Source organism: Nematolebias whitei, chromosome 6 (assembly GCF_014905685.2).
Source record: "Nematolebias whitei isolate Nwh7 chromosome 6, NemWhi1, whole genome shotgun sequence".
Classification (NCBI taxonomy): domain Eukaryota; kingdom Metazoa; phylum Chordata; class Actinopteri; order Cyprinodontiformes; family Rivulidae; genus Nematolebias; species Nematolebias whitei.
The window spans coordinates 18,623,252-18,647,949 of NC_056503.1; the positions used below are offsets into that span (position 1 = coordinate 18,623,252).

At 42.0% G+C, this 24,698-nt stretch overlaps 1 protein-coding gene across 1 annotated transcript in view; it reads left to right on the top strand.

Moving 5' to 3' along the window:
• Positions 1–514: 514 nt before the first annotated feature.
• The window catches only part of LOC119410544 (centrosomal protein of 164 kDa), a 30,484-nt gene continuing 6,300 nt past the window's right edge, over positions 515–24,698 (top strand). The window contains exons 1-20 of the mRNA XM_037677424.1: positions 515–659; positions 1,000–1,083; positions 6,305–6,416; positions 6,924–7,146; positions 9,287–9,439; positions 9,541–9,660; positions 9,736–9,816; positions 9,958–10,062; positions 13,893–13,946; positions 14,030–14,166; positions 17,063–17,551; positions 17,635–17,766; positions 21,419–21,614; positions 21,898–21,975; positions 22,105–22,227; positions 23,379–23,522; positions 23,607–23,690; positions 23,766–23,834; positions 24,063–24,322; positions 24,518–24,691. Of these exons, the coding sequence (XP_037533352.1) occupies positions 1,005–1,083; positions 6,305–6,416; positions 6,924–7,146; positions 9,287–9,439; positions 9,541–9,660; positions 9,736–9,816; positions 9,958–10,062; positions 13,893–13,946; positions 14,030–14,166; positions 17,063–17,551; positions 17,635–17,766; positions 21,419–21,614; positions 21,898–21,975; positions 22,105–22,227; positions 23,379–23,522; positions 23,607–23,690; positions 23,766–23,834; positions 24,063–24,322; positions 24,518–24,691 (2,813 nt within the window). The 5' untranslated portion in view covers positions 515–659; positions 1,000–1,004. The remainder of the gene's footprint in view (positions 660–999; positions 1,084–6,304; positions 6,417–6,923; positions 7,147–9,286; positions 9,440–9,540; positions 9,661–9,735; positions 9,817–9,957; positions 10,063–13,892; positions 13,947–14,029; positions 14,167–17,062; positions 17,552–17,634; positions 17,767–21,418; positions 21,615–21,897; positions 21,976–22,104; positions 22,228–23,378; positions 23,523–23,606; positions 23,691–23,765; positions 23,835–24,062; positions 24,323–24,517; positions 24,692–24,698) is intronic.

The following is a 24,698-nucleotide window of genomic DNA, read 5'->3' on the forward strand; positions in this document are numbered from 1 at the left end:
TAATTATCTTGTAATGCTTACTTATCTCAATCTCAAAATCTATGCCACAGAAAACTGGTGACAAATAAAATGTTTGTCTTCACAAACAGACTATCTTAACACAACAGATGACACAGTGGCTTATTTATTCTATGCTTTCTAATCACACAAGACGAAAGGTACGTAGATTAGATAGACAGTGATTATCTTCAGTGACTCTGCTAGAGTTATTACCAGAATATTAACTTGCGTCTAAGCGATTGGAGCTTTTAAAGACAGTAGAAAATTATAAACACACCATTTATTTAGAAAGATGACAGTTTATATAAGAAAATCACGATGAAAAGTAAGCTGTTGTGTATTACATTGTTGAGTGATATACGGTTTTGCGAGCTTAAAATAAACGATTTACCAGTAAGATGCTTTCAATTCTCTACGAATTTAAATACATTTGTAATCTAATAAATACGACGGTTTACATCTCAGTGAATAAAGAATTTACGAGGGCCCATGAATGCCTCATACGGACAGAGCCACGCCTCTAAACGTCAGCAGGAAACAAGAGAAGCGTCCTTGGTGATTGTGTTTGTATCTTTCTGCCAGTTTAAGTGTAAAATGCCCTTTTTTTAAATAGCTGACAATAAAAGCAGAAGAACCGGATGAGAAACCGTTTCAAAGAGGTACATTGCTCGTCACGTATCAGTTTTTCTTTAAGTAAGCAGGCTTGCTGAGCTAACATTAAGCTAACGTCGGAGATTAACTCATCGCGTCGCTTTAATTTTACATATTAATGCCGCAAAAACGAGTTCAGCTTGACCTGTTTTAATTATCGGTATTCTTGCTATTTAACTGGGAGTGCATTTTTTCGCAGGCTCGGTTATTCCTTGTTGGAAGCTAACTTTTTTCTTTAATAAGTTAGCTCATAATCTTGTTAGCTAGCAGAATTTCGTTTAGTTTAGCTCGTTTGAACCCGTGTTTTTGTTGTCTGTAGCCAGTCATCCTGTTTGTCTGTTTCTGCAGTGACCATGACAGCACCTGCTGCCATAGGAGGCCAGCTGATCCTTGAAGAAGACTATGACGAGAACTACATCCCCTCTGAACAAGGTACTCCATGAGACCTATATTTTATCATCTGCTAGGAAAGAACATGTGGAAAAAACACAACTTATGGAAGTCACTTTCATCTGTGACATCATGAACATGAATTAGGTTATGGTAAACATGCGGGGGAATTCCTCATCGGGGTGGGGGTGTGTGTGTGGGGGGGTAGTCTTTGCCTCGGGTGGAGGAGTTACAGTATCTGGGTTTCTTGCTCAGGAGTGAAGGTAGAATGGAGCGGGAGATGGATGGACCGATTGAGGCTTCGTCCTCAGGAATGAGGGTGTTGCTTTGGTTGCTTTTGGTGAAGGCAAACTCAGGATTTACTGCTTCGTCTATGTTCCAACTCTCATCTGTGGTCAAGAGACCAAGGAGATGGTGAATTTCAGAAGGAACAAGGATCCTCTTCATCCCCTACACATCGGAGGAACAACTGTGGAGGTGGTCTCCTGCTACAGGTACCTGGGGGTGCATATATCCAGTGACCTCACCTGGAGTGGCAACAACATTTCCTGTCTGTTCAAGAAAGCCCACCAGCCTCTCTACTTCCTCAGGAAGCTGCGGAGAGCTGCGGAGATCTTGGGAGCTCTGTCCTGAGGAGCTTCTATTGCTGTGTGGTGGAGACTGTTCTCTGCAACTGCATCACCGTGTGGCACGGCAGCTGCACTGCTGCTGAGAGGATGGCTCTGCAGAGGGTGGCTAATGCAGCGCAGAAGACTGTGGGGAACAGCCTTTCCACCACCTTGGACCTCTACACATCAGGATACAAGGGGAGAGTGTTTCACATCATGAAGGACTTAACTCATCCTGCACACAGTCTGTTACAGCCCCTCCACTCAACCAGGCAGCTGAGGAGCATTCAGAGCACGACAGACCTGAGTCTGAATTTCATACCATAAACATGCAAATGTGAGCTGGTACAACAATTTAAAAAATCCTTGATTTCTTGAAAAGGTTTAGATCATGACCAAAATAACAAGATCTGGGATATAAATGACTGAAATGAGCATCCTGATTGTGGTGGCTGAGCTCAGCCTTAGAGATAAGGTGAGGAGCTCCGTCAACTGGGGGGAGCTTGGAATAGAGCTGCTCCTCTGCATCAAAAAGAGTTGAGGTGAGGTGGTTCAGGCTTCTGATTAGGATGCCTCCTGGACCTCTCCCTTTACAGGTTTTCTGGGCACATCTCACTGGTAAGAGGCTCCAGACCAGACCCAGAACTTGCTGGAGGGATCATGTATCTTGTCTGTCCTGGAAACGCCTTGGGGTCTCGCAGGAGGAGCTGGAGTGTGTCGCTGAGGGAAGGGAGGTCTGGGTCTCTCTCCTGTACCTGTTGCCTCACGACACGACTACAGATAAGCAGCAGAGGATAGAGATGAAATACAAACAAATGAAGGACAGCAAGTCCTCTGCTGCCTTTCATGCTAGCATTTAAAACTAAGATGATCTTCTGTTGAAAAAAAGCTGTAGCTGTCGTTTCAAGGTTTTCCAAACCTTGAAAGTTATGTTTTTATTTATTATTGCATGCCTTTTGCCTATTGGTGATGGGAGGTGATGTTTAAAATAAAGAAAATATTGTATTTGGATGACCTAATAAACATTACATGTAGGACACATAATTGTAAATGAAAAAATTCTCATAAAACACAAATTTATACAATTGACAGCATACACATTCATTTAGGAGCCACGTGTTCATGAGTGTGACTGCCTGAGGGTAAAAGCCCTCTGAAGCATGAGGTCCAGACACTAATACATCATTAAGCACTTTCCTGAGGGGAGTTAGGAGAAAAGATGTTATGTATTGCACATGTTATGTAAGTTTTTCATTCTGCAGAGGCTGGTGTAGATGTAAAAGGGCTACTGGTGAACTAATAAATTGCAGCCTTCATCAGTAATTTACAGTCATATGCTATAATATTTTTACACCAAAGTAATATAAATCCATTTAGTATGGTTTTTACTTGTGATATGGTACAATTTGGTGAGGGATTTTTGGACACAGCATTTTTAATAAAAACCAAAATAAAATCACTTCTGCACCTTTTATTACACAATGTGCAGAGACTATCAGAGAAAGTAAAAAATGATTATCTACTTAAAAACAGATGTTATTCTGATACATCAGTCATAATCATTATAATGTACATCAAATGTATGGGATAGGATAATATTAATAATCAAATGCTAAATTGAGGTGCCTCATTTTGTTTTATACGCATCATTTAATTTAAACAGTGCAAACAGTTTAACAGTGCAAACCAGCCACTAGGGAGCACAAGTTGGTGTATCTCTTGTGCCGATCCCAAGCCAAGGTAAATGGTGAAGGTTGTGTCAGGAATGGCATCCGACGTAGAACACTTTTGCCAAAACTATAATGTGAGTTCATCAAAGCAAAATCATACCGGATCGGTCGAGGCCCGGGTTAACAATGACCACCACCGGTGCTGTTGACAAACAGGGTGCTGGTAGAAATTGTGCTACTGTTAGTCGAAGACCACGAGGAGGGAAACGTGTCAGGAGACAGAGGGAGAAGAGGAACGTCAAGAATGTAGGACTGAGTGTTGCAACTCCAATTGTGGGGACAATGACAAGCAAAGGTAGAGAGCTGGCTGACATGATGCAGAGAAGGAAGGTAGATGTTTTATGTGTCCTAGAGACCAAGTGGAAGGGCAGTAAGGCTCACAGCATTGGAGCAGGGTTCAAACTGTTTTACTATGGTTTAGATAGAAAGAGAAATGGAGTAGGGGTGGTCCTGAAGGAGGAGCTGGCAAAGAAAGTAGTAAATGTGGAAAAAAATGTCAGATAGGGTTATGTGTCTGAAGGTAGAAGTAGAAGGTCTGATGCTAAATATTGTCAGTGGTTATGCTGCACAGGTTGGATGTGATGAGGAGGAGAAAGATACCTTTTGGAATGATCTGGATGAAGTGATAGAAAGTATTCCCAGGGAGGAGAGAGTGGTGATCGGAGCAGACCTGAATGGACATGTTGGTGAAGGAAACAGAGGAGATGAGGAAGTGATGGGTAGGTTTGGTGTCAAGGAAAGAAGAAACCTTGAAGGACAGATGGTGGTGAATTTTTCCAGAGAATGGAAATAGTTGTAATCAACATTTATTTCCAAAAGAGGGAGGAACATAGAGTGACCTATAAGAGTGGAGGAAGGAGGACACATGTCGACTACATTCTGTGTTGAAGAGGAACCCTGAGGGACATTGGGGACTGTAAGGTTGTGGCAGGGGAGAGCGTGGCCATACTGCATCGGATGGTTGTGTGTAGAATGACTGTTGTTGTGAAGAAGAGAAAAAGAGTGAAATCAGTGAAGAAGACCAAATGATGAAAGTTAAAGAAGGAAGAATGTTGTGAAAATTTCAGAGAGGAGCTGTTAAAGGTTCTGGGTGGTAAGAAAGAGCTTCCAAATGACTGGAATACTACAGCAACAGTAATTAGAGAGACAGGTGGAAGATACTTTGTGTGTCATCTGAAGAGAGAATAGATTATAAGAAAACCTGGTGGTGGAAGAGTGAAGTGCAGGATGCCGTTCAAAGAAAGAGGTTAGCCAAGAAGAAATATGACAGTGAGAGGACTGAAGAGAGGAGACTGGCTGACATGATGCAGAGAAGGAAGGTAGATGTTTAACATAAATAACCTGGAGACAGTAATGCATGCATTCATTACATCTAGGCTTGATTACTGCAATTAACTTCTGTTTGGTATCAGTCAGACCCCCATTGTACGACTACAACTGGTCCAGAATGCAGCAGCCCGATTTTTAACCAGTACAGGCAAAAGAGAGCACATTACACCAGTTTTGGACTCACTGCACTGGCTACCGGTTCACCTTGGAATCCAGTTCAAAATACTCCTGTATGTCTACAAATCGCTGAACAGTGTCTCTCCCCCCCCCCCCCTCTCTCTGATCTGCTACAACCGTATGTCCCACCACGCTCCCTGAGGTCAGCGGACCAGTTGCTCCTCACAGTTCTAGGAACTCGTCTTAAGCACAGAGGGGACAGGGCCTCCTCTGTAGCAGGACCAAGATTTTGGAACGAGTTACCTCTGCTTGTCAGACTGGCCCCCTCCCTCTCGGTTTTCAAATCCCGTTTAAAAACTCACTACTATTCAGTAGCTTTCAACACCAGATGATCTGTGTTTTGAACCTGTACGCTCCACACTGGTTTGTCGTCATATTTATTATCTGCATCGATTTTATGTCTATTTTTGATTTACTTCGTTTTGTATATTGCTTCTTGTGTTGTCTATTGTTCTGTCTGTACAGCACTTTGGTTGGCCTTGTAGCTGTTTTAAGTGCTCTATAAATAAAATGGTATGGTAAATGGTATGGTAGGAGACAGGAATATAAAGAGATGCAATGTAGAACAAAGAGGGAGGTAGCAAAGGCGATGAGGAAGCCGGATGATTAGTTGTATGGGAGGCTGAATAAAGAGGGCGAGAAAGATTTGTACTGATTGGCGAGACAGAGGGATCAGGCTGGAAAGGATATGCAGCAGGTTAGGCTTTTTAAAGAAAGGAATGGTAATCTACTAACAAGTGAGGAGACTGTGATGGGAAGGTGGAAGGAGTACTTTGAGGAGCTAATGAATCAAGAGAGTGAAATAAAAAGAAGAGTAGAGGTAATAGAAACTGTGGACCTAGAAGTGAAAAAGATTAGTGAGGGTGAAGTCTGGGAAGCTTTGAAAAGAAAAGAAGGGGAAGGCAGTAGGACCTGATGACATACTGGAGGTTTGGAAATGTCTTGGAGAGATGGCAGTGAGGTTTTTGACTCAAATATTCAATGGCATATTTGAGGGTGAGAAAATGCTTGAAAAATGGAGAAGTGTGCTGGTGCCCATTTTTAAGAACAAGGGTGATGTACAGAGTTGTAGCAACTGCAGGGGAATTAAGTTGATGAGTCACACAATGAAGATCTGGGAGAGAGTTGTGGAGGCAAGACTTAGATGAGAGGTGATTCTCTGTGAGCAGCAATATGGTTTCATGCCAAGAAAGAGCACCACAGATGCCATCTTTGCTTTGAGAATGCTGAAGGAGACAAAGAGGAGATCTATTCTGTAGATGCAGTTAGTGAGGACAGAGGATTCAGAGGACGAGTGCAATGGAGGAGGATGACTCGCTGTGGCGACCCCTGAAGAGGAAAAAACTGAAAGAAGTTCATTTAGACGGTGCTATCATTTCATTTAGTTCTTCTTATATTTCAATTTGTCCCTCTGTACAGAGATCCAGGAGTATGCAAGAGAAATTGGCATCAGTCCTGACAATGAGCCTGAGCTCATGTGGTTGGCCAGAGAGGGCATCGTTGCCCCTTTGCCCCACGAGTGGAAGCCTTGGTAAGTAAAACCATGGTATTGAAGGCAGAAGCTGCTGTTTTAGTTTAACTGTAAGGTTGTACAGCAGTCAAGTTTTTTTATTTATGTGAACGTATTTGTACAGTGCCCTGAGATAACTTCTGTTGTGACTTGGTGCTTTATAAATAAACTGAATTGAATTGAAGTTTTTGGTTGTTTGCATTTAATCAGGAAATTCTCTTGACGTTTTAAGAATAAAGTACAGCTGCCTTTTGGAAGTGTCTGGGGAGATGAAAGCTCTTAGCAAGTTTAAGCTTCTTGAATCTTTCTTTTGAGTTATAGACAGATGCAGTTTTTCCTAATATACCTAATAAAACTGTTTGTCTTGTTCAGAATGCCAGTATTTGTGCCATAAGTTTTAAATGGATTTATTAAAGTAATGACACAAATAACAAGCTATAATTATTTCCAGCTCTGCTAATGTTTGGGTTTATTTTGAGGTGCTGAAGTGACCCCCTTCAACTCCCCCCGCCCCTTTCCTCCTCAAAGCCAGGACGTGACAGGAGACATCTACTATTTTAACTTTTCCACGGGACAGTCCACCTGGGACCACCCTTGCGACGAGCATTACCGCCGCCTGGTAAACCAGGAGCGCGAGCGCTTGCAGCTGACAGCTGGGGGTGGAGAGGAGAAGAAGGACAAGAAGAAGAAGAAAGAAAAGAAGGAGAAAAGGGAGAAGAAGAAGAAGAAGGAGGTGATGAAGGCTCCAACGGTAGGTGTTTTTAGTTCAGCACAATTCAGTATTGTCTGATTATTTAACTACCTTTAAAAACAGAAGCTGGTAAGGCTGTCTGCCCCCCACCACCCGAGAATAAAAATAATATCACATTCTGGTATGAGTAATTATTTCTGCTGCCACTCAATGTGATTTAATCTTTTTTTTTATTTTTTTTTATTTTATTTTTTTTTTTTTTATCAAAGTCTTTTTATTGATTTTCTTTTTCCAGAACACACACACAAAAAGAAAAAAGAACATATAACAAACCCCGCACCCCCACCCCACTCCTACACCGGATCAGCTACACAGACATGAACACATCAGACGGGCATTGACATACTTTCAACATAAGACATGAATGGCTGATAAGTTTCCTAAAATCTCTCAGCAGAACCTTTCAGAGTAAATCTAATCTTTCCCAGATGAACATCATTCATGACTTCTCTCATCCAGTGTTCATATGTCGGGGGATGAGCAGCGTATAAATCTTGCTGAGGACCCTGCACCCTGTCAAACTTGCACTCTAAAATCTTAACCACAAAAAAAACACAATGTTTAGAGGGGTACAGAGGAAAACAATCGGTTAGAGTTCACAATAAGTTTTTAAACTTAACAACAGTTTAAAGCTTTATTCAGCTGGGAGGGAGATACAGCATTTACTATGCGAGAGGTGGGGGACACCCTGGACAGGTCTTCAGTCCATCACAGGGACACATAGAGACAAACAACCATTCACTCTCTCTCTCACACCTAAGGACAATTTAGAGTTACCAATCAGTCTAACATGCATGTTTTTGGTCTGTGGGAGGAAACTGGAGTACCTGGAGAAAACCCACGCATGCACGGAGAGAACATGCAAGCTCCACCCAGAATGTCTGGGAGGCAAACTTGCGACTTTCTTACTGTGAGGGGACAGCTCTAACCACTTTACCGCCCTGGCAACTAACGTGGGGCTGGAACCCACAACCCTGAGATTACGAGCCTCATGCTCTACTGATTGAGCTAGTCAGGCTACAACCAAACAAGAGCCCATAAAAATATATTTTTGCCAAACAGAATGACTTTCAGATTAATTTCTTTCATTGTTGTTAAAATGATTTTTATTTTGTGTTTTGCTGAAATGGCAGTATTGGGAAGTTGTTTTTTTCAGGAGCAGAATATTTTGCAGTTATTCATTTGTGTGCTTTAACCCTAAATTATGGCGTTCTTCTGATGTTAACTAAATGCTGTTTAACTGGATGATGAAGGGCTCGCTTTAAGACAAACAGTGGATGCACTTTTGAAAAATTAAATTAATATTCTTGAAAACCAAAACCAAGTATCTGTAATTCACTTTTCAGGTTTGACATTTTTCACATGCCAGATTATGATTTTTGTCAGATTTTACACAAGTACGTAATCATCAATTTATATATTTGTTAATAGTGGAGTCCTCCTGAATCTTATTTCATGGAGCCCAATATGATGCAACAGATGGTGTCAAAGTGAAGTTCGAGTTCAACTTGAATGGTTTTGGAGGTTTTTGTCAGCTCTTTTTCTACCATCTGTACCATTCGTGTGATCAGCCTGTGGTTGCATTTTTTGTTTGCATCCATGTCCTGGAAAGTTGGCTACAGTCCCATGAACCTTATACTGTTAAATAAAATTGGCAGCTGTGATCAGAAGAACACGAAGCTGCTTGGAGATGGTCTTGTAGTGTTTACCTTCAACATGGATTTCTATAGGGGTTGATATGAGGTAGAGGTAGGGCAGCCGACATGGGACCAGAAAGTCACGGTTCGACTCCCCGCCATGCCCACATTGTCATGGTGTCTCTGAGCAAGACACCTAATCCCTAATTGTTCCCCCGTCCCTCAGTAGCTGACCATCTCTCCACCTGGGTGTATCCCAGGTGCAATGGGTCAAATGCAGAGAACCAATTTCATCATTCTATGGAAACATACGATGATGACAACATATAGCACTTATACTTGTAATCTTCTTGTGTTCTTGGGGCAGCTCCCACCTTTGCATGCTCCATGTTCAGTGTGGTGCACAGAATGAGAACAAACTGCACAGTAACTTCCTTGTTGTCTTTAAATGTCTGATTAAAAGCTGTTTCCCTCCTTCTCTGGCTGTGCGTCTGGTCCTGTAGACACTGACTTCACCTTTAGGGCCACATGCCAGCTTGGGTCCACTCAGAGGTCTGGATGCTCCAGGGAAAAGTCCTCTCTCTGGATCAGTTCCATCCCTCAGGGGGTCTCTTGGCAGCTCTGTGGGCCTGGAGCCCCTCAAAACATTGCTCCCAGTAAGAACCTGTTCAGCCATTACTGCCACACTTTAATCAGAGTTAATTTTCTTTTTCCAAACTTTGTTGCTTTTTGTTAATACTGTATTGCTTTTTCTCAGGCTCCTCGAAGCAGCAAGGCATCAAGTGTTTTAGGCACCAGGCAAGACGAGCGGGTGTCACTTACTCTGCCTGGTTTAGACGACGGTGATGACGAAGGCAACAAAATCTCAGACAATGAGGTTAGCTTGGCTTTGTGTTGCTTTCAGAAATAAGCTTAATGCTCTTATAGAAACCAGACATTGTGTTATTTTCAGCCAAGTCTTCGTGGGTCAGACAGACTCCTGAAGAACCTCCACCTAGACCTGGATGCTCTTGGAGGAGGCCTTTGCTATGAGGTAAACAAAGATTTTTTTATTAGTTTGCTGGGTATTTGTTTTTACCTGCATTCTTGAATGTTTACCACTGTTCTGTGCCTTTTTAGTACAGTTTAAATGGACTTTTGTAAGGATTAATTAGGCTTCTTTGTTGTTCTTCAGGACAGTGATGCCAGTGAAGCAGCTCCAGCTGAGGAGCGGATGGAGCCAGAGTTGCAAGAGGAGGCTTTTTCTAGGGAACATAGCCCCGAACCACCATCCCAGCAGGTACAAACTCACAGAATCACAAATATATCTGCCATCACTCACTCTGTCACTTCATCTACCCGTGAATCACAATATTTAAATGTTTGCTCAGTTTTATATATTCTAACTGATTAGCTTGAATGTTTCCATCTATTTCCTTAACATTATTGTTTGCCATGTCATTTTGTTCAGGCCTATTAGGTGAGTTGACAGATGTTTTAGAAGCAACAGAATGGTTGTTGATGGATAATTGTGATTCTAGATGCATCTTTTGGCACAACTTCACCCTCCAATATAGAAGCAATTTCACAGCTTATATCTGTGGTTTATTTTCCCGGAACAGTATGATTTGATTTTACAAGTATTTTTTACTGTATTTATGTGTATTATTGAGTTGAGAGTTAATCCTAATGATGTGTGTATCATTGTTCATTGCTATAGTGGCCTTTAGTCACTGTCCTGTGCTCTTGTGGTTTCTGATCCATCTATCTTTCTTCCTCTTGTCTCTCTTTGACCTGTAAACCTCTCACCTTTGCACTGGGCCTGTCGTGTGTTGATGCAGCTGCTGTGCTGCTGGGACCTGTCCTATGGGCACGGCTTTTATTGTGCCTTCCTGTTTGTCCTGCTGTCTTCCTACTGTCACTGCTACTGCTTTGCTGCCTGAACACAAATGACCCCAACTTGTGTTGTCACCATCACAACAACAAATCCTATTATTTCCGGTCACGTGTTTAATAACGTATGAATAGCACAACTCCCTCTTTTACCTTGTCTAAACAAAAAGTTTTGTCCTGAAGTTATTAAATTCTCTGCAGACCTAGATGTATACATGTGTAATGATTCAGTGCTGAAACATAAACACACTCAGACCTGTATGAAATATCTAGAACCCGATACGTGCTCTGTTTAATTACACGTTCATAGTTTAAAAAAATATGTATGTCCTTTATAATTTTTAAGGATTATAATCTTAGACATCAATCCTGCTGGGGTCCTCAGCAGGTAATAAAATTAGTTCGACACAACTTTAAATGAAAAGCAATATTTTAGGTGTCAATAGCCTTTTCTGTCAAAAGTTTTAGAGAAAGTTTAAATGGACTTAAATTTATCTAAGGAAGCCGGCAGATTGTGTTGAATCTTCACTTTGTCACAGTCTCCCATCCTGAGCAAGCACATCAGGACGAGCGGCCATCTGCTTCGACTGGCTTGGGTTTGAGGGAACAGAAAGGAGAAACAAATGAACACAGAATGGCAGGTCCAGGTGTTCTCCCTATTGGAAGAAAGACACAAAACACATGCCAAGGGTATAAATAATTACAAGTCAATCAACCTTTATTTATACAGGTAAATCCCATTGAGCCTCGAGGACTCATTTACAAGAGAGACCTGACAAATACAAACAGGAAGAGTAGAGCAGGTAAAGACTGCAGCAGAGTGAGGAAATGTGGTCATTTTGTCCTCCAGCAGTCTAAGCCTATAGCAGCATAAATAAGGGATAGCTCAGGAAACCCAAGCCAAACCTAACTATAGGATTTATCTACAATGAAAGTCTTACACTTAATCTTAAAGTAGATAATGTGTCAGCCTTACGGACAGAATTGGAAGTTGGTTCCACAAGAGAGGAGCCTGATAACTGAAAGATCTTCTTCCCATTCTGCTTTTGGAAACTCAAAAACCACAAGTAAACCTGCAGCCTGAGAGCGAAGTGCTCTGTTGGGAAAATATGGAACAATAACATCTGTAATTTAAGATGGAGCTAGAGCTTAATGCAGTTGTAAAATCAACATTTTTCATGTCTCCCTAACAGGCTTGTAATGCTTTTTTGGATTTTCAACAAATTAAACAAACAAACAACAAAGCAGACTGCTCCACAAGCCTCTGATTATTTATTTTAAGTGCCAATACTTTTAGAGCTATAAATATAGGGCCAGAAAATAAAAGTCAGAAGTTTAGTTATGATTTACGGTTTGAGAACCACTTCATTGGTTGATCGACGTTTAAAGGATTTAATTTCTTCCTAAAAGTGTGGTTGTACAAGACCTGACTGTCGGTAGCTTTCATGAGAAGTTTTGTCTTACTTCATGTAAATACCATACCACTTTATTTATAAAGCACTTAAAACAGCTACAAAGCCAACCAAAGTGCTGCTAAATAAATCACAGCAGTGCAATATGCCTGATGTTTTTGGTTATCTCAATTTTTAAACCTGTTATTGAACAGTTTAACTTTATTCATAAACAGTGGTGTACATTTGTATAGTGATGGTATACCTTTTTATTTGTTTTGTTTGTGTTTTTTTAATCCAACCAGTTCATTTTTTATTAAATGCATGATCTGTTAGTTTTGCATGCAGGTGTTCCAGTTCACACCTCTATTAACCTTCAGCAGGGGTCAGAGTCTTTTTGTTTGCCTGCTTTCCTTTAATCCCCGTCCATCCCTTCTGTTCCTTATGTCTCTGCACGCCTCCCTCTGTGCATCTGTTTGGGGACGGATGGATCGTTCTTCTTCTCATCCTCATGGAAGGACTCTTTGAAGGGCCGCCACATCCAGCTCTCTCTCAAGACGGGCTGCAGAAACCAAGTCAGTGAGGAGGCGGCCGGTGCTCCCGCATGTGAATCTGAGCTCTTAGTTGAGCAGTCAGACATGGAGGAGGAGCTAAATGAGGTGGAGGAGGTTGGCGAGGTAGAAGATGAACAAAATGAAAATGGGAAGAACACGGAGGTGGCAGGAAATGAGCTGAAATATGGAGAAGAAGGAGAAGATCAACTTCTGGAAGAAGAGGACAAAATGCAGGAAGATCAGAGTGGAAGTGAAGAGAGAGTGAAGAGATGCTGCGTTGACAAAGATGAAGTGTTAGAAAATCTAAAACACAGTGGCAGACATGAGGGTGACGAAGTGCTAGAAGCATTTGCAGAGAAGCAGAATGATGAAGTCAGCGTTGGAGAAGAATCAGAACTTGAGGATGAAGTTATGGAAAACAGCCTCAGCAGTGACAAGGAGGACAAACTTGATGCAACAGAGAGCAGTGTTTCTGACGAAGAGCTGAACGAGGAGCGAGGCCTGGATTTTCTAAAGAGGCAGAGAGAGGATGAGGAGGGTGAGAGTGACAAAGCTGAGCTGAAATGCTCCAGAGGCCACAAAAAACTGACCGAGAGTCACGAGGAGGTGTTGGACAGGTGTGTGGAAGGTGGAGAAGAGGAAACAATGAAGGAGGGGGTGGAGAAAGGAGACGAAGCAGGGAGTCAGAACCCCCCAGGAGCAGAGAGTGACGATGAAGTCCTTGAGCTGTTTAACGTGGGCTCGACTAAAGTCAAACCTGCCACGCTCCTTTACAAAAACGGAGAGAGTCTCGCTGACAAGATGGAGAATGAGATCAACTCCTCCCATCCTGCAGAGGTAGGGTTTGGTGTTGCCTCTGTCTCCCCCTCCCCCACCTCCCATTTAGTCATAAAGCAGTTGCATGTAGCTGTCAGAGTTCAACTACAGTGCCTGAGGGGCTGCGACCTTCTGTCTGGATGTCTTCACAGTCTGAGCCCTTGAGGACTGGGTTGGAAAGTTTTGATCCCTCACCCCTTACCAGACTTGGAGTCTTCTTGTAGATTGGAGGTTTAAGCAGATTCAGAGTTCTCATCTCCCTCCATCACTTCCCCACTTTCAAAGTCTGTGTGCTTCAGTTACAGAAGGTTTAGAGCTGCCTGCAGCCTGGACCTACACTGCATGCAGTCACTGCCTTAAAGTAGGCTTCACGCGTTCTTGTTCTGTGTTTCTTGCTCGCAGTTTGATTGTTTGTTTGTGCATGCAAGCCCAGAGCTGTTGTATTATTATTAAGCATGCTTGTGTGGTTTTTGCAGGAATTCGAGGCCAGAAAGAACATTGCAGAGCCTTCTTCCTCCATAGATATCAAGGTAATCTGGCTGTTTCCACAAGACAGAGATCAGTTGTTTAATGTTGAATGTCTCAGATAGGTTCTGATTTTTGGATCTTGAAGCTGTCACAGAAGGTTCTAGACATCAGTGATCTGTCTGGTACAATCAGCCTGCTGGAGAAAGATGACGGAGAGGAAACACAAGACGATGTAGAGGAAAATGAGGACAGAGGGAGGACAAACGCTGGCACCACTAAGAGGTAATTTTGGTTTTCATGCTGCTATGCTCAGACAAGCATCAAGAGGTTTTAAATATGATTTATTCATTGATCTGAAGGTGAACTTCAGAGCACTTACATTATATTTAATAATGGCAGCTGTATTTACAAAATACTGCCATAACATGATGTTCATCATTTAACTGTAAAATAATAAAGCCATCAGTTTCTTAAGTCCTGTAAGTTGTAAGATGGGGTTTGTTTGTTCAGCAAACCTCACAGATGCTTAATCAGACTGAAATCTGGAGTATTTGAACCTCAAAATTATTGTATTTTCCTGAAATGGTTCTCAAACCATTAGGTTTTCTCTTGTCCCTTGTTCTCTTCTTATGGTGTGTCAGCCATATGTTATAAATGTAAACGTGACACAACAGGACACTTTCTTCTTGGTGCTCTGTTGTCCAGTTCTGGTGCTGCGGTGCCATTTGTTGATCCTTTTTTGTGAAAAGTTCTCAACACAGACTAGAGCTGTCATTTCTAACCCAAACCCTGCTCGGACTGACCCAGATTAGGGCCGGGCCGGTCCTTTGATGCGGTTTTACGAATCGTACAGCACAAATAAAATGAGTGGATGAAGAAAGAAATAAGAGTGCAGCAGTTAATTGTACTGTGGAAGAGATCGCTGGCGCATTGTGCCATAATTGCGCACGTGGGCTCAGGCTTCTGCGGTTTTGCGAATCATACAGCACAAAGGAAACTAAATGATGCACAATAAAATTGTGTTAATCTACTTGTTGAGGAGGAGGCAGATCTGACCGGCTGGTTGAAAGAGGTTTAAAAAAGTCACGTTAAGCTCAGATGGACACCTGTCACCAGCCGCACGCGTCCGCAGACTCTCTGGTTGAAATGGACTTGAGATCTGTCCAGGGTGTCCCCCACCATTCGCACAGTTACTGTTGGACATGGGCACCAGCGACCCCCGCTACCCGAAAAGGAAGAAGCAGGTAAAGATAATGGATGGATGAATCAATCAGCTGATCACTGGCCGTGCGCATGTCCGCACCTGCTGTCATCTGCGGTGAAGTAGCAGCATCTACAAAAGCTGTAGCGAGTAGTGCGTTCAATTAAATGAGCCTTGTTCTATATTTTTCCAAATAATTTTGCTCTAAAAATTGTTTTGGTCATCTGTATAATAACCTCTCTTTACATTTGATTTTTTTAGGCTATTCATTCTGTATGTTAGTATTCATTTGGTGACTTGTTAATAAACATAAATCTTATATCTTCCTTTCATTATGTTTTTAAAACTATTATGTCAAACTGATTTGCTTACAAAATCAGTAAAAGCTTAATTAAAAAAAGTTTGGTTGTTTTTCGGGTTTGGCCCTCTAATTACGGTAATCCGTTGGGTCTGGGTAGGGCTTGGAATAAACCCCAAAAACTACGGGCTCGGTCTGGTCCGGTCCAGATTTATTAGGCCCGAATGCAACTCTAGCATAGACTCTGACAAGTCTGCAGCAAACTGCTCCACACTGCGTCTTGACTGCTTACAATCCTATTACACCTGAGGGACATGTTGATGTAAAGAGATGGTTTTCAGTCCAGTTTGGAACAGTGAGAGAGAGAGAAGTGATGTTTTATAGGTTAAAATGTAGTGAGGTCCAGAGTTGAGGAGCAGAGCGGCTGAATGCCCTGCTCCCTATGGTGGGCAGAAGATACAGAGAGGTGGAGGGAGGAGGTAGATCTGAGGGAGCGGCAGGGGATGGAGAGATATGCAGTAAGTCATATAAATATGGAGGGGCAAGATTGTGGATGGCTTTACATCTGTAAAGAAGAATTTTGAAGATGATGCAGGATTTAACTGGGAGCCAGTGAAGCTGCTGCAGGATGGGAGTGATGTGATTATAGGAGGGGTTTGGGTAATTTCACGAGCAGCAGAGTTCTAAACTATCTGTAGCTTATGAAGGGATTTATTGGGGAGGCCAAAAAGAAGGGAATTGGAGTAATTGAGGTTGGAGGTCACAAGACTGTGGACCACAATGGCAGTGGAATGAGAAGTGAGAGAAGAATGGAGACTGTTAATGTTACAAAGGTGGAAATAAGCAGACTGAGTAACATACGTGAAGAACAGTGAGCTGTCGAGGATGACAACCAGACTCTTGACCCGAGGGGAGGCGGAAAACAGTGAGTTGTTAATTGGAAGGAGAAAACGTTCAGATTTGGAAACAGTGCTTTTGATACTAACAAGGTTGAGTTTTGTTTTATCACTGTTTAGTTGAAGAAAATTGTAGGAAAACCAGTGATTGAGCTCACTGAGACAATCAGTGAGGATGGAAGGTGGGAGCATAAAGTTAGGATTGGTAGGCATGTAGAGCTTGGTGTCATCTGCGTAACAATGAAAATAGACACCAAATTGACAGAAAATATGATTTAAGGGAAGAATGTAAATAATGAAGAGGAGGGACCCAAGGACAGAATCTTGGTGCACACCAGTAGAGATGGGGGAAGACAAAGAATGGAAAGATTGAAGTTGAATATATAGTTTAGTCTGAGAGATAATTATCTTTCTTTAGACCATTTTAACATCGCCTGACCACATAAGTTACACTTGTGGAGAGGTTTTGACTGTTCTCTAGCCCTAATGTTTTGATCTTTGTTAAATTCATCCAAATCTTTATGGTAGTCCAATTCTTTCAGCTCACATCAAATGATGTTGTAATGAGACCCTTTTATCCCCCATTTTATTTGTTTGTGGTCATAATGTTATGGCTGATAGGTGTATTTTAAAAGCGGTAAACTGGCAGTTGTGAAAATATTAGGTGCTGAACACCTCCCCTTGAGGAGAAACCACTTGTTTTTGAGACGCAAACCCAACTTTTCCATTAATATAATGCTGTTGAAGCTACTGAAACACCTTCCTCTTCTTCTTCTCCTCCAGTCTGATCCTGCCCAAAGACACGGACAACCCTCCATCCCATAAAGTTGACCGACTTGTCCTCCACCAGTCCAACCTGTCCCCTACGCTCTCCAACTCCTCCATCTCAGAACAAGGGGGCTCCAATCATCAGAAAGCACCGAGTCGTGGCACGTCCGTGGGAGTCCAGAGACCTGAAACCTCCAGGGGTCGGCCCGTCCGGAGTCTGGATGGCCAACTTGAAGATGCCAAACCTATCTTGAAAAAGCAAGCAAGCACTTTTGAAGAAGAGGTGAGCAGGAGATACAAGAAGGAAAGAGAGAAAGAAGAGGAGGCTGGGACCAGGGCAAAGAGGGAGGAAAGGAATGTGAGACAAAGGCAGGAGGAAGAGGAGGAGAAGGAGCACTTGTTGAAGGAGAAGGAAAAAAGAACGTCTCTTCTCCAGGAGCAGCTGAAAAGAGACAAGGAAGAAGAAGAAAGGAAACTGAGGGAGGAGAGTGAAGAAAGACTGAGGTGTACTTTTGTCTATTTACCTCAGATACTGCTACCATTGATTTTATTTTTATTTTTTTAAAGTGCTTTCTCTGTGTCCTCAGAGCGCTGCGGCAGCATCTGCTGTCTAAGAGAAGGGAGGAGGAGGCGAGGCTGAACGAGGAGTTGGATGGAAGATTGGAGGAGCTAAGAGAGTCTGTCAAGAAGGAGAGGGAGGAGCAGCAACAAAAACTCAGGTCAGGATGAGGTGCAGGAAACGCTCAATTTGAGACGCAGGCGTCGGTTTCTTATCATTTATGGCGTCTTCTGAAATGGATTTTCAGGTGAAAGTTCTTTCATTTTTAACGTCTTTGAAAACTTATTTTCTGTCCAGATTTATTAGTTTAAAACTTTTTGTCTTGTTGGATGAAGTGCGGCAAGTCCTCAAAACAAATTAGGGAAACCACCAGAAGAAAACTGGCTTGAAAATGTATCGAGAGCCGAGGAACTGTATCTGATAGTCATTTCTTTAAAGACCAGACACAAGACCTGCGAGATCCATCATCCTTCAGGTGATCAACTAATGTAAAGTCATGGGAAAAAGAAAGTCTGCCCTTTTTTTAATTTTGGGTTTTACTTAAAAGAACATAAGAAAAGGATTAAAATATGAGACAAACACTCAACAGATCCCTCATTGTCATTGTTTATGATACAGAAAGAAAGGTGTGTGTGTGTGGAAAAACTAAATTCATCTTCTGGTGCAAAACTTTTCGGGCCTTTTTTTAGCTGTCATTTTTCTGTGACTTTGTCTAAAGTTGTGGAGGAATCAATAATTATCCCAGGTATTTTCACTGATTAAAGTAATTTGAACAAGTTTTATTAGGCTTCTCAACATTAAACAAAAACAACTGGATTAGATATAAGTGGAAAGAAACCTCTGATGATCCCCCAACAACAGGTCTGTAGTCCGTTTTGTAATTACAGTACAGTACAGTACAACAAGTGATATGCATATATATTTTTAGTTTTTTTTCTTTCTGTATTTTGATTGTCCAAGAATAACGGAGCTCGGTGAGTAGAGGGAATGATTTTATTCATGACCAGGTGGAATTGCGGAGCCAGGGGGTGACTGATGGTGGCCTTAACCACCATAGATTAATCTTCAGTCTCCCCAATAATTTGAGGAAACAATTCAATTCAGTTTATTTATAAAGCACCAGTTCACAACAAAGTTGTCTCAGGGCACTGAACAGAAATGTTCACATACATAAAAAGCCATTTAGTAAAGTTCTCTATCTAAGGAAGCAGCAGACTCGTTGAATCTTCATTTTGTCACCTTCCATCCTGAGCAAGCACGAAGGCAACAGTGGAAAGGAAAACCTCTCTTTTAGCAAGGAGAAACCTCCAGCAGAACCAGGCTCGGGACAAGCAGCCATCTGCTGGTTTGAGAGGACAGGAAGGAGAGACAAACACAGAATGGTAGGTCCAGATGTACAGGTCCTTCTCAAAAAATTAGCATATTGTGATAAAGGTCATTATTTTCCATAATGTAATGATAAAAATGAAACTTTCATATATTTCAGATTCATTGCACACCAACTGAAATATTTCAGGTCTTTAATTGTTTTAATACTGATAATTATGGCATACAGCTCATGAAAACCCAAAATGCCTGTCCCAAAAAATTAGCATATCATGAAAAGGTTTTCTAAACAAGCTGTTAACCTAACCATATGAATCAACGACGTAACTCTAAACACCTGCAAAAGATTCCTGAGGCTTTTAAAAACTCCCAGCCTTGTTCATTACTCAAAACCACAATCATGGGTAAGACTGCCGACCTGACTGCTGTCCAGAAGGCCATCATTGACACCCTCAAGCAAGAGGGTAAGACACAGAAAGAAATTGCTGAACGAATAGGCTGTTCCCAGAGTGCTGTATCAAGGCACCTCAGTGGGAAGTCTGTGGGCTCCCATTCAGCTTCTGGAAACTCTAAGAAACGATCCTTGTATTCAAAACATTTAAAAAACATAGTTTCCTCCAATGATGGGGTGGCTGGTTTACACATCCCCCCCTTCCATCCACAGACTTACCGTTCACACATATTTTTAATATGGTGGTGGTCATCTTGGATTTTGGACAACACATTTTTCACTAGTAAGCTTTTTTAGCCTAGATGCTTCCACTCACCAAACTGGTACGTCACTTACTTTTCAAGTTGTCATGCTCACAACATGCATGAATGGACGTGTCCCCCTCATTGCTCTGTGACAGGGGACACAACAATATCGGTTCCTGGCTTAAACCTTTGGCACGGTACTGCACATTTTTAGTGGATGAACCAGTAGTCTTAATGCCATGGTTCTAGGGTCAAGGTTCTAGGGTCTAGTGCTTGATCTGACGTTTTCAATATGAAAAGTAATCGAGAACACTTGAAGCACGTTATGACAGCAATGAATGGACTGAGCCCTCACACCAAACACACTCAACAGTTTTATTTCTTTTAAACACATGAATGTACAGACTGGCTCTGATTCAGCCATCACTTCCTGTCTTATCATGGATCGTGTACTGGATGATCTGGGTGGACCACCACTCAGGTTGATGAATCCCTGCCAATCCAAACTTTGAAGTAGTAGTTCTTGTAACAGTGGAAACACTTGTAAATCCTTTCTTGTCCTCCAGTGACCGTGACTAAAGAGAACTTGCAACTTCTCTCTGAACAAAAGAAAAAGGAAAACCCAACAGGAAGTATCAAACCGTAGACAAAGTTCAGGATGAGCAATCAGAGCTACTGATGGGTGTTTACTGTCGGCAGGAAAGCACAAAATACTTCTTTTCGAATTATACGTTCAGTGTGGAGTAACTAGTACTGAGTATGAAGTTGATGAGAAGAGAAATATCTCATCAGACTTTGGATGAACTTTAACACTGTTTTAATGTTGGTGTGTGTTTTTCATGTCTGTTGAAGGCCATCGCTTCTGATCGGCTCAAGATAATTTAACAAAACTTCATGCTCACATGCATCATCACTAGACAGAGTGTTGCATACACTTATCATCACCCCAGCTCCAAGGTCACAAATCAAGGTCAAAGGTTATACAAGGTCTTTGTTTCTCTAGGCCATTGTTATATATTGCTGTATAATAGTTTCATTTATGTATTTTTTATTTTTTTATTTAACCTTTATTTATACAGAAAGTCTCATTGAGTCACAAGGACTCATTTGCAAGAGAGACCTGTTTTAGACATACAACATAAATACATGCAATATAAAGTACAGACAACAATATACAACAATAAAAAGCAATAAAAATTAAAATAGTGTCATAAAAACACTTACTGTTAGCAGCATGGTACTGTTAGCAGCATGGTACTGTTAGCAGCATGATCTTGGTAGCAATGTGGTTCTGTTAGCATTGTGGTTCTGTTAGCAGTGTAGTCTTTGTAGTCTTGTTAGCAGTGTGGTCCTGTTAGCATTGTGTTTCTGTTAGCAGCAATGGTCTTGTTGCAGCATGGCCTTGGTAGCAATGTGGTTCTGTTAGCAGTGTAGTCTTGATGGTCCTGTTAACAGTGTGGTCCTGTTAGCAGTGTGGTCCTGTTAGCAGTGTGGTCTTGGTAGCAATGTGGTTCTGTTAGCAGTGTGGTCCTGTTAGCACTGTGGTCTTGGTAGCAGTGTGTTTCTGTTAGCAGTGTAGTCTTGGTGGTCTTGTTTTCAGTGTGGTCCTGTTAGCAGTGTGGCTCTGTTAGCAGCATGGTCTTGGTAGCAGTGTGTTTCTGTTAGCAGTGTAGTCTTGGTAGTCTTGTTTGCTGTGTGGTCCTGTTCGTAGCATGGTTCTGTTAGCAGCATGATCCTATTATCAGTGTGGATGTATAATGCGTCATATGCGGTCCTCTTGTTATGTTCAGGGAAGAGAGTGACCTGATGGTGAAGGAGTTGCAGATGGCTCTGGAGGAGGAATGCACAGCAGCACGTAGTAAGCTGGAGGCCCAGAAGAAGCAGAACATCGAACGTCTGAAGGCAGAATCAGAGGAGGAGCTGCAGGCTGAGAAGAGGAGGCTCCAGAGAGAGCAGGAGGAGAAACTGAACTCTCTGAAACAAGAGGTGACTGTCACAAAACAAACACCCCGTTTCTTATCTCAGTGGTTAAAACGTTTATGCATCTGGCATGAGCTCAGAGTTGATGAGGAGAGCATCTGTATCTGACTAAATGTTTTGTTTTAATATTTTTAACAAAGATTACATTATGAAAACACTTAAATTTGAACCTTTACCAGTTGAACTGACAAGCTTCACAAGAAGAAGAAGATTTGATCTGTTCGATGGTGCTCACTGCCCGAACAGATTAATGATCAGCTTGCATTGACAGTAATTTGTCTGTATAAAGGTCAGCAGCACGGAGAGGAGGAGGGAGCTGCTGATGAGTCCACGACCTGAGCAGCAGCTGGCAGAGTACCACAGAGAGGTTCGGGAACACAAACACACACACGGACAATATTTCATCATTATTGGTTTTTCCTTGTAAACGAAGCTTGAAGTTCAAATCAGGTTTCTCTCTTCTTTTTTTTAATTGAACCATTGGGCGTTTGCCCAGCTGTCCGATGTGCTCCAGGAAGTGAGAGACGAAGTGCAGCGTGATCACGACAGCAAGCTGGAGCAGCTGAGGGACGACCACAGGAGGGAGATGAACAGCGTCCGAGAGAAATACCTGGACGAGGTCCGACAGGGTTTAACGTTTAGCTTGTGGAGAACTTTGTTCAGTCTAACATGCAGCACTCTGAACAACAGTCAACTAGAACATTCCCGATTAAACTCAAGGCTGCCGATGCAGCTGCTGCCCAAAACCCCAACATCCATCAGCTTTTCTCTCCTGAGCCCAGAAGTCCTGCGGGACTTACTTTTAAGATGATCTCAACTGACGTTATGCCAAAGATTTGATGTATGAATTGAATAAGAAATGAAACATTTGTGTCGAACACGTAGGTTTACACGACTCAAAAGTTAAAATGTGTAAGAAAATCTCCCAAAAGCTGTTATTATATAAATGTCACTTCAGTCATGTAAAGTCCTTTTTTTTTAATTACCTGTGTAAATTTTGAATCAATTTTTCTACTGTAAAGTAGCTTTACAGCTCCAAATAATTTCCACATTTTTACTAAAATCCATTTGTTGTTTGCTGACTTTATCTACACAGTACAATGTACTGCTACTAAAAGTCAGAGCACACTTATTATGCTCTCAACTCTATTTTAATGTTTTGGTGTTGGTTTTTATGCACCTGTCCAAAAATGGATGTATATGGTTCAATCTCCGTCCTTCTGTACGTAAACTTTCACTTGTCCCAACCATAACTTCTGATTTGCTCAAGCTAATTGATGAAACTTGATACGAGTATGCATCATTACTACACAGAGGGTTGCCTACAATTTAATCACCTAGCTTCAAGGTCAAGGCCACAAATCAAGATCAAAAGTTATACAAGGTCTTTGTTTGTCTGGGCCATTGCTATATAATGCTGTTATGTTGTATAATGGTTTGACAGGTGTATAATGTGCCATATGTGGTACTCTTGCTCTAAACAAGGAGGAGCTGTGGATCAAAGATTACAAAATCTTCAGTAAAATACCTAAATAGTAAAAATGATGCTTCAGACCTTATACATATGCACTCATACATATTCTGAGATGAAAATAATATATTTTTAATTATTGGTACACATGAACAAAGTACTTGGAATTAAAAACATCATCAGAAAATTTGAGTAACGGATTAAAGCACAGTAGTGAAGGAAGTGTTTTTCTTTAAGGTTTTATCCTCTAAGTTTTCTACTCGAGCAACTCATGGAGGGTCTTAATGTGTTTGTTTCAGGAGACGGCTCTGAGGGAGCGATTGCTGCGCACTCTGCAGGACGACCGAGAGCAGCTGCAGGCATCACATGCCGTCCAGCTGGAGAAACTCCGCCTGCAGCTCGACGCACAAACGCAAAAGACTCAGCTGGGGCACTCGCGCAAGGTGAGATGGGATACACACAGGTTTGCAGTAAAGTATCTACATATCTAACCACCACTTCTTGTAAGTCTTGTCTTCTTCACACAGGAATCAGAACTGCGGGATCTGTCAGATCGGCTGGAGTTAAGAGAGAAAGAACTGATGAGCCAGGAGGCCACGCTTCAAACCAAGGTTCTTCTTATTTAATTTAAATTGCTTCAACACAAAACAAATCCTCATGGACCGATCGTGTCTGTTTCCTGTCAGGCAGCAGATCTAAAGAAGAGGAGGAAGAAGCTTGGGGAAGAAGAGGAGGATTTAGACAGACGACTAGAGGTGCAACCTCCTAACACTTAAATGTTCTTATTATTGAATTAAAAAGGTTTTACGATTTCTATTGAAGCTCAAAAGTGGTTAACTCGGACCTTTGGAGAACCTCAGGGGTGTGTACTTGGTCATGTTTTATTTTCTTCATATCTTCTTCAGGGGACCTAAAACAAAATGTCTGATTTGTGTTTTATTGTTGTCGTGCTAATGAAAATGTTCTTCCTTTCTTGTGTTCAGGCTTTACCTCGGCTGGTCAAAGAGAGAGACCAACTAAAGGAGGAGCTGCACAGAATGAGGGAGGAGGTGGCACAAGCTCGAGAACTTGCCCACAGAGCCAGAATGGAGAGGAATGAAGCCAAGGAGGCAGAGGAGAGACTGAAGAAGGAAAGGGACAAAACCAGAGAGGAGAGCAAGAGAGCCAGGGAGGACAAGGAGCGACTGGAGAGCAAGGTGATTGTGCTACAGGAGAGATGTGAGCACCTCAACAGCAGAGTCAGGTACAGCTCCCCTATCCATGATGCAACATTCATCCCTCAGACCTTTTTATCTTTTGTCTGTCTTTCCTAAAAACACTGAAGAGACATTTTTATATTTGAAACCACAGGAAAAAAAAGTAAATTTGACCAGTTTAGACTGGCAGAAAGATGTATCATATTTTTGCATTTTTAAACTTGACTGTCTTGCTTTGTCAGAGAGCTGGAACAAAATGGAGGAGGGAACACTTCCCCCAAGCCAGAGCAGGACAGAAAGAAGGCTGAGAAGAAGAGAAGATCCTCTAGTGATTGGAGAGACTCATCACTACATGTGGAGGACCTGAAGGAGCCGTCTCTCTCCCCTGGACCTGACAGCCATAGCAGCATGGACGAGTAAGAA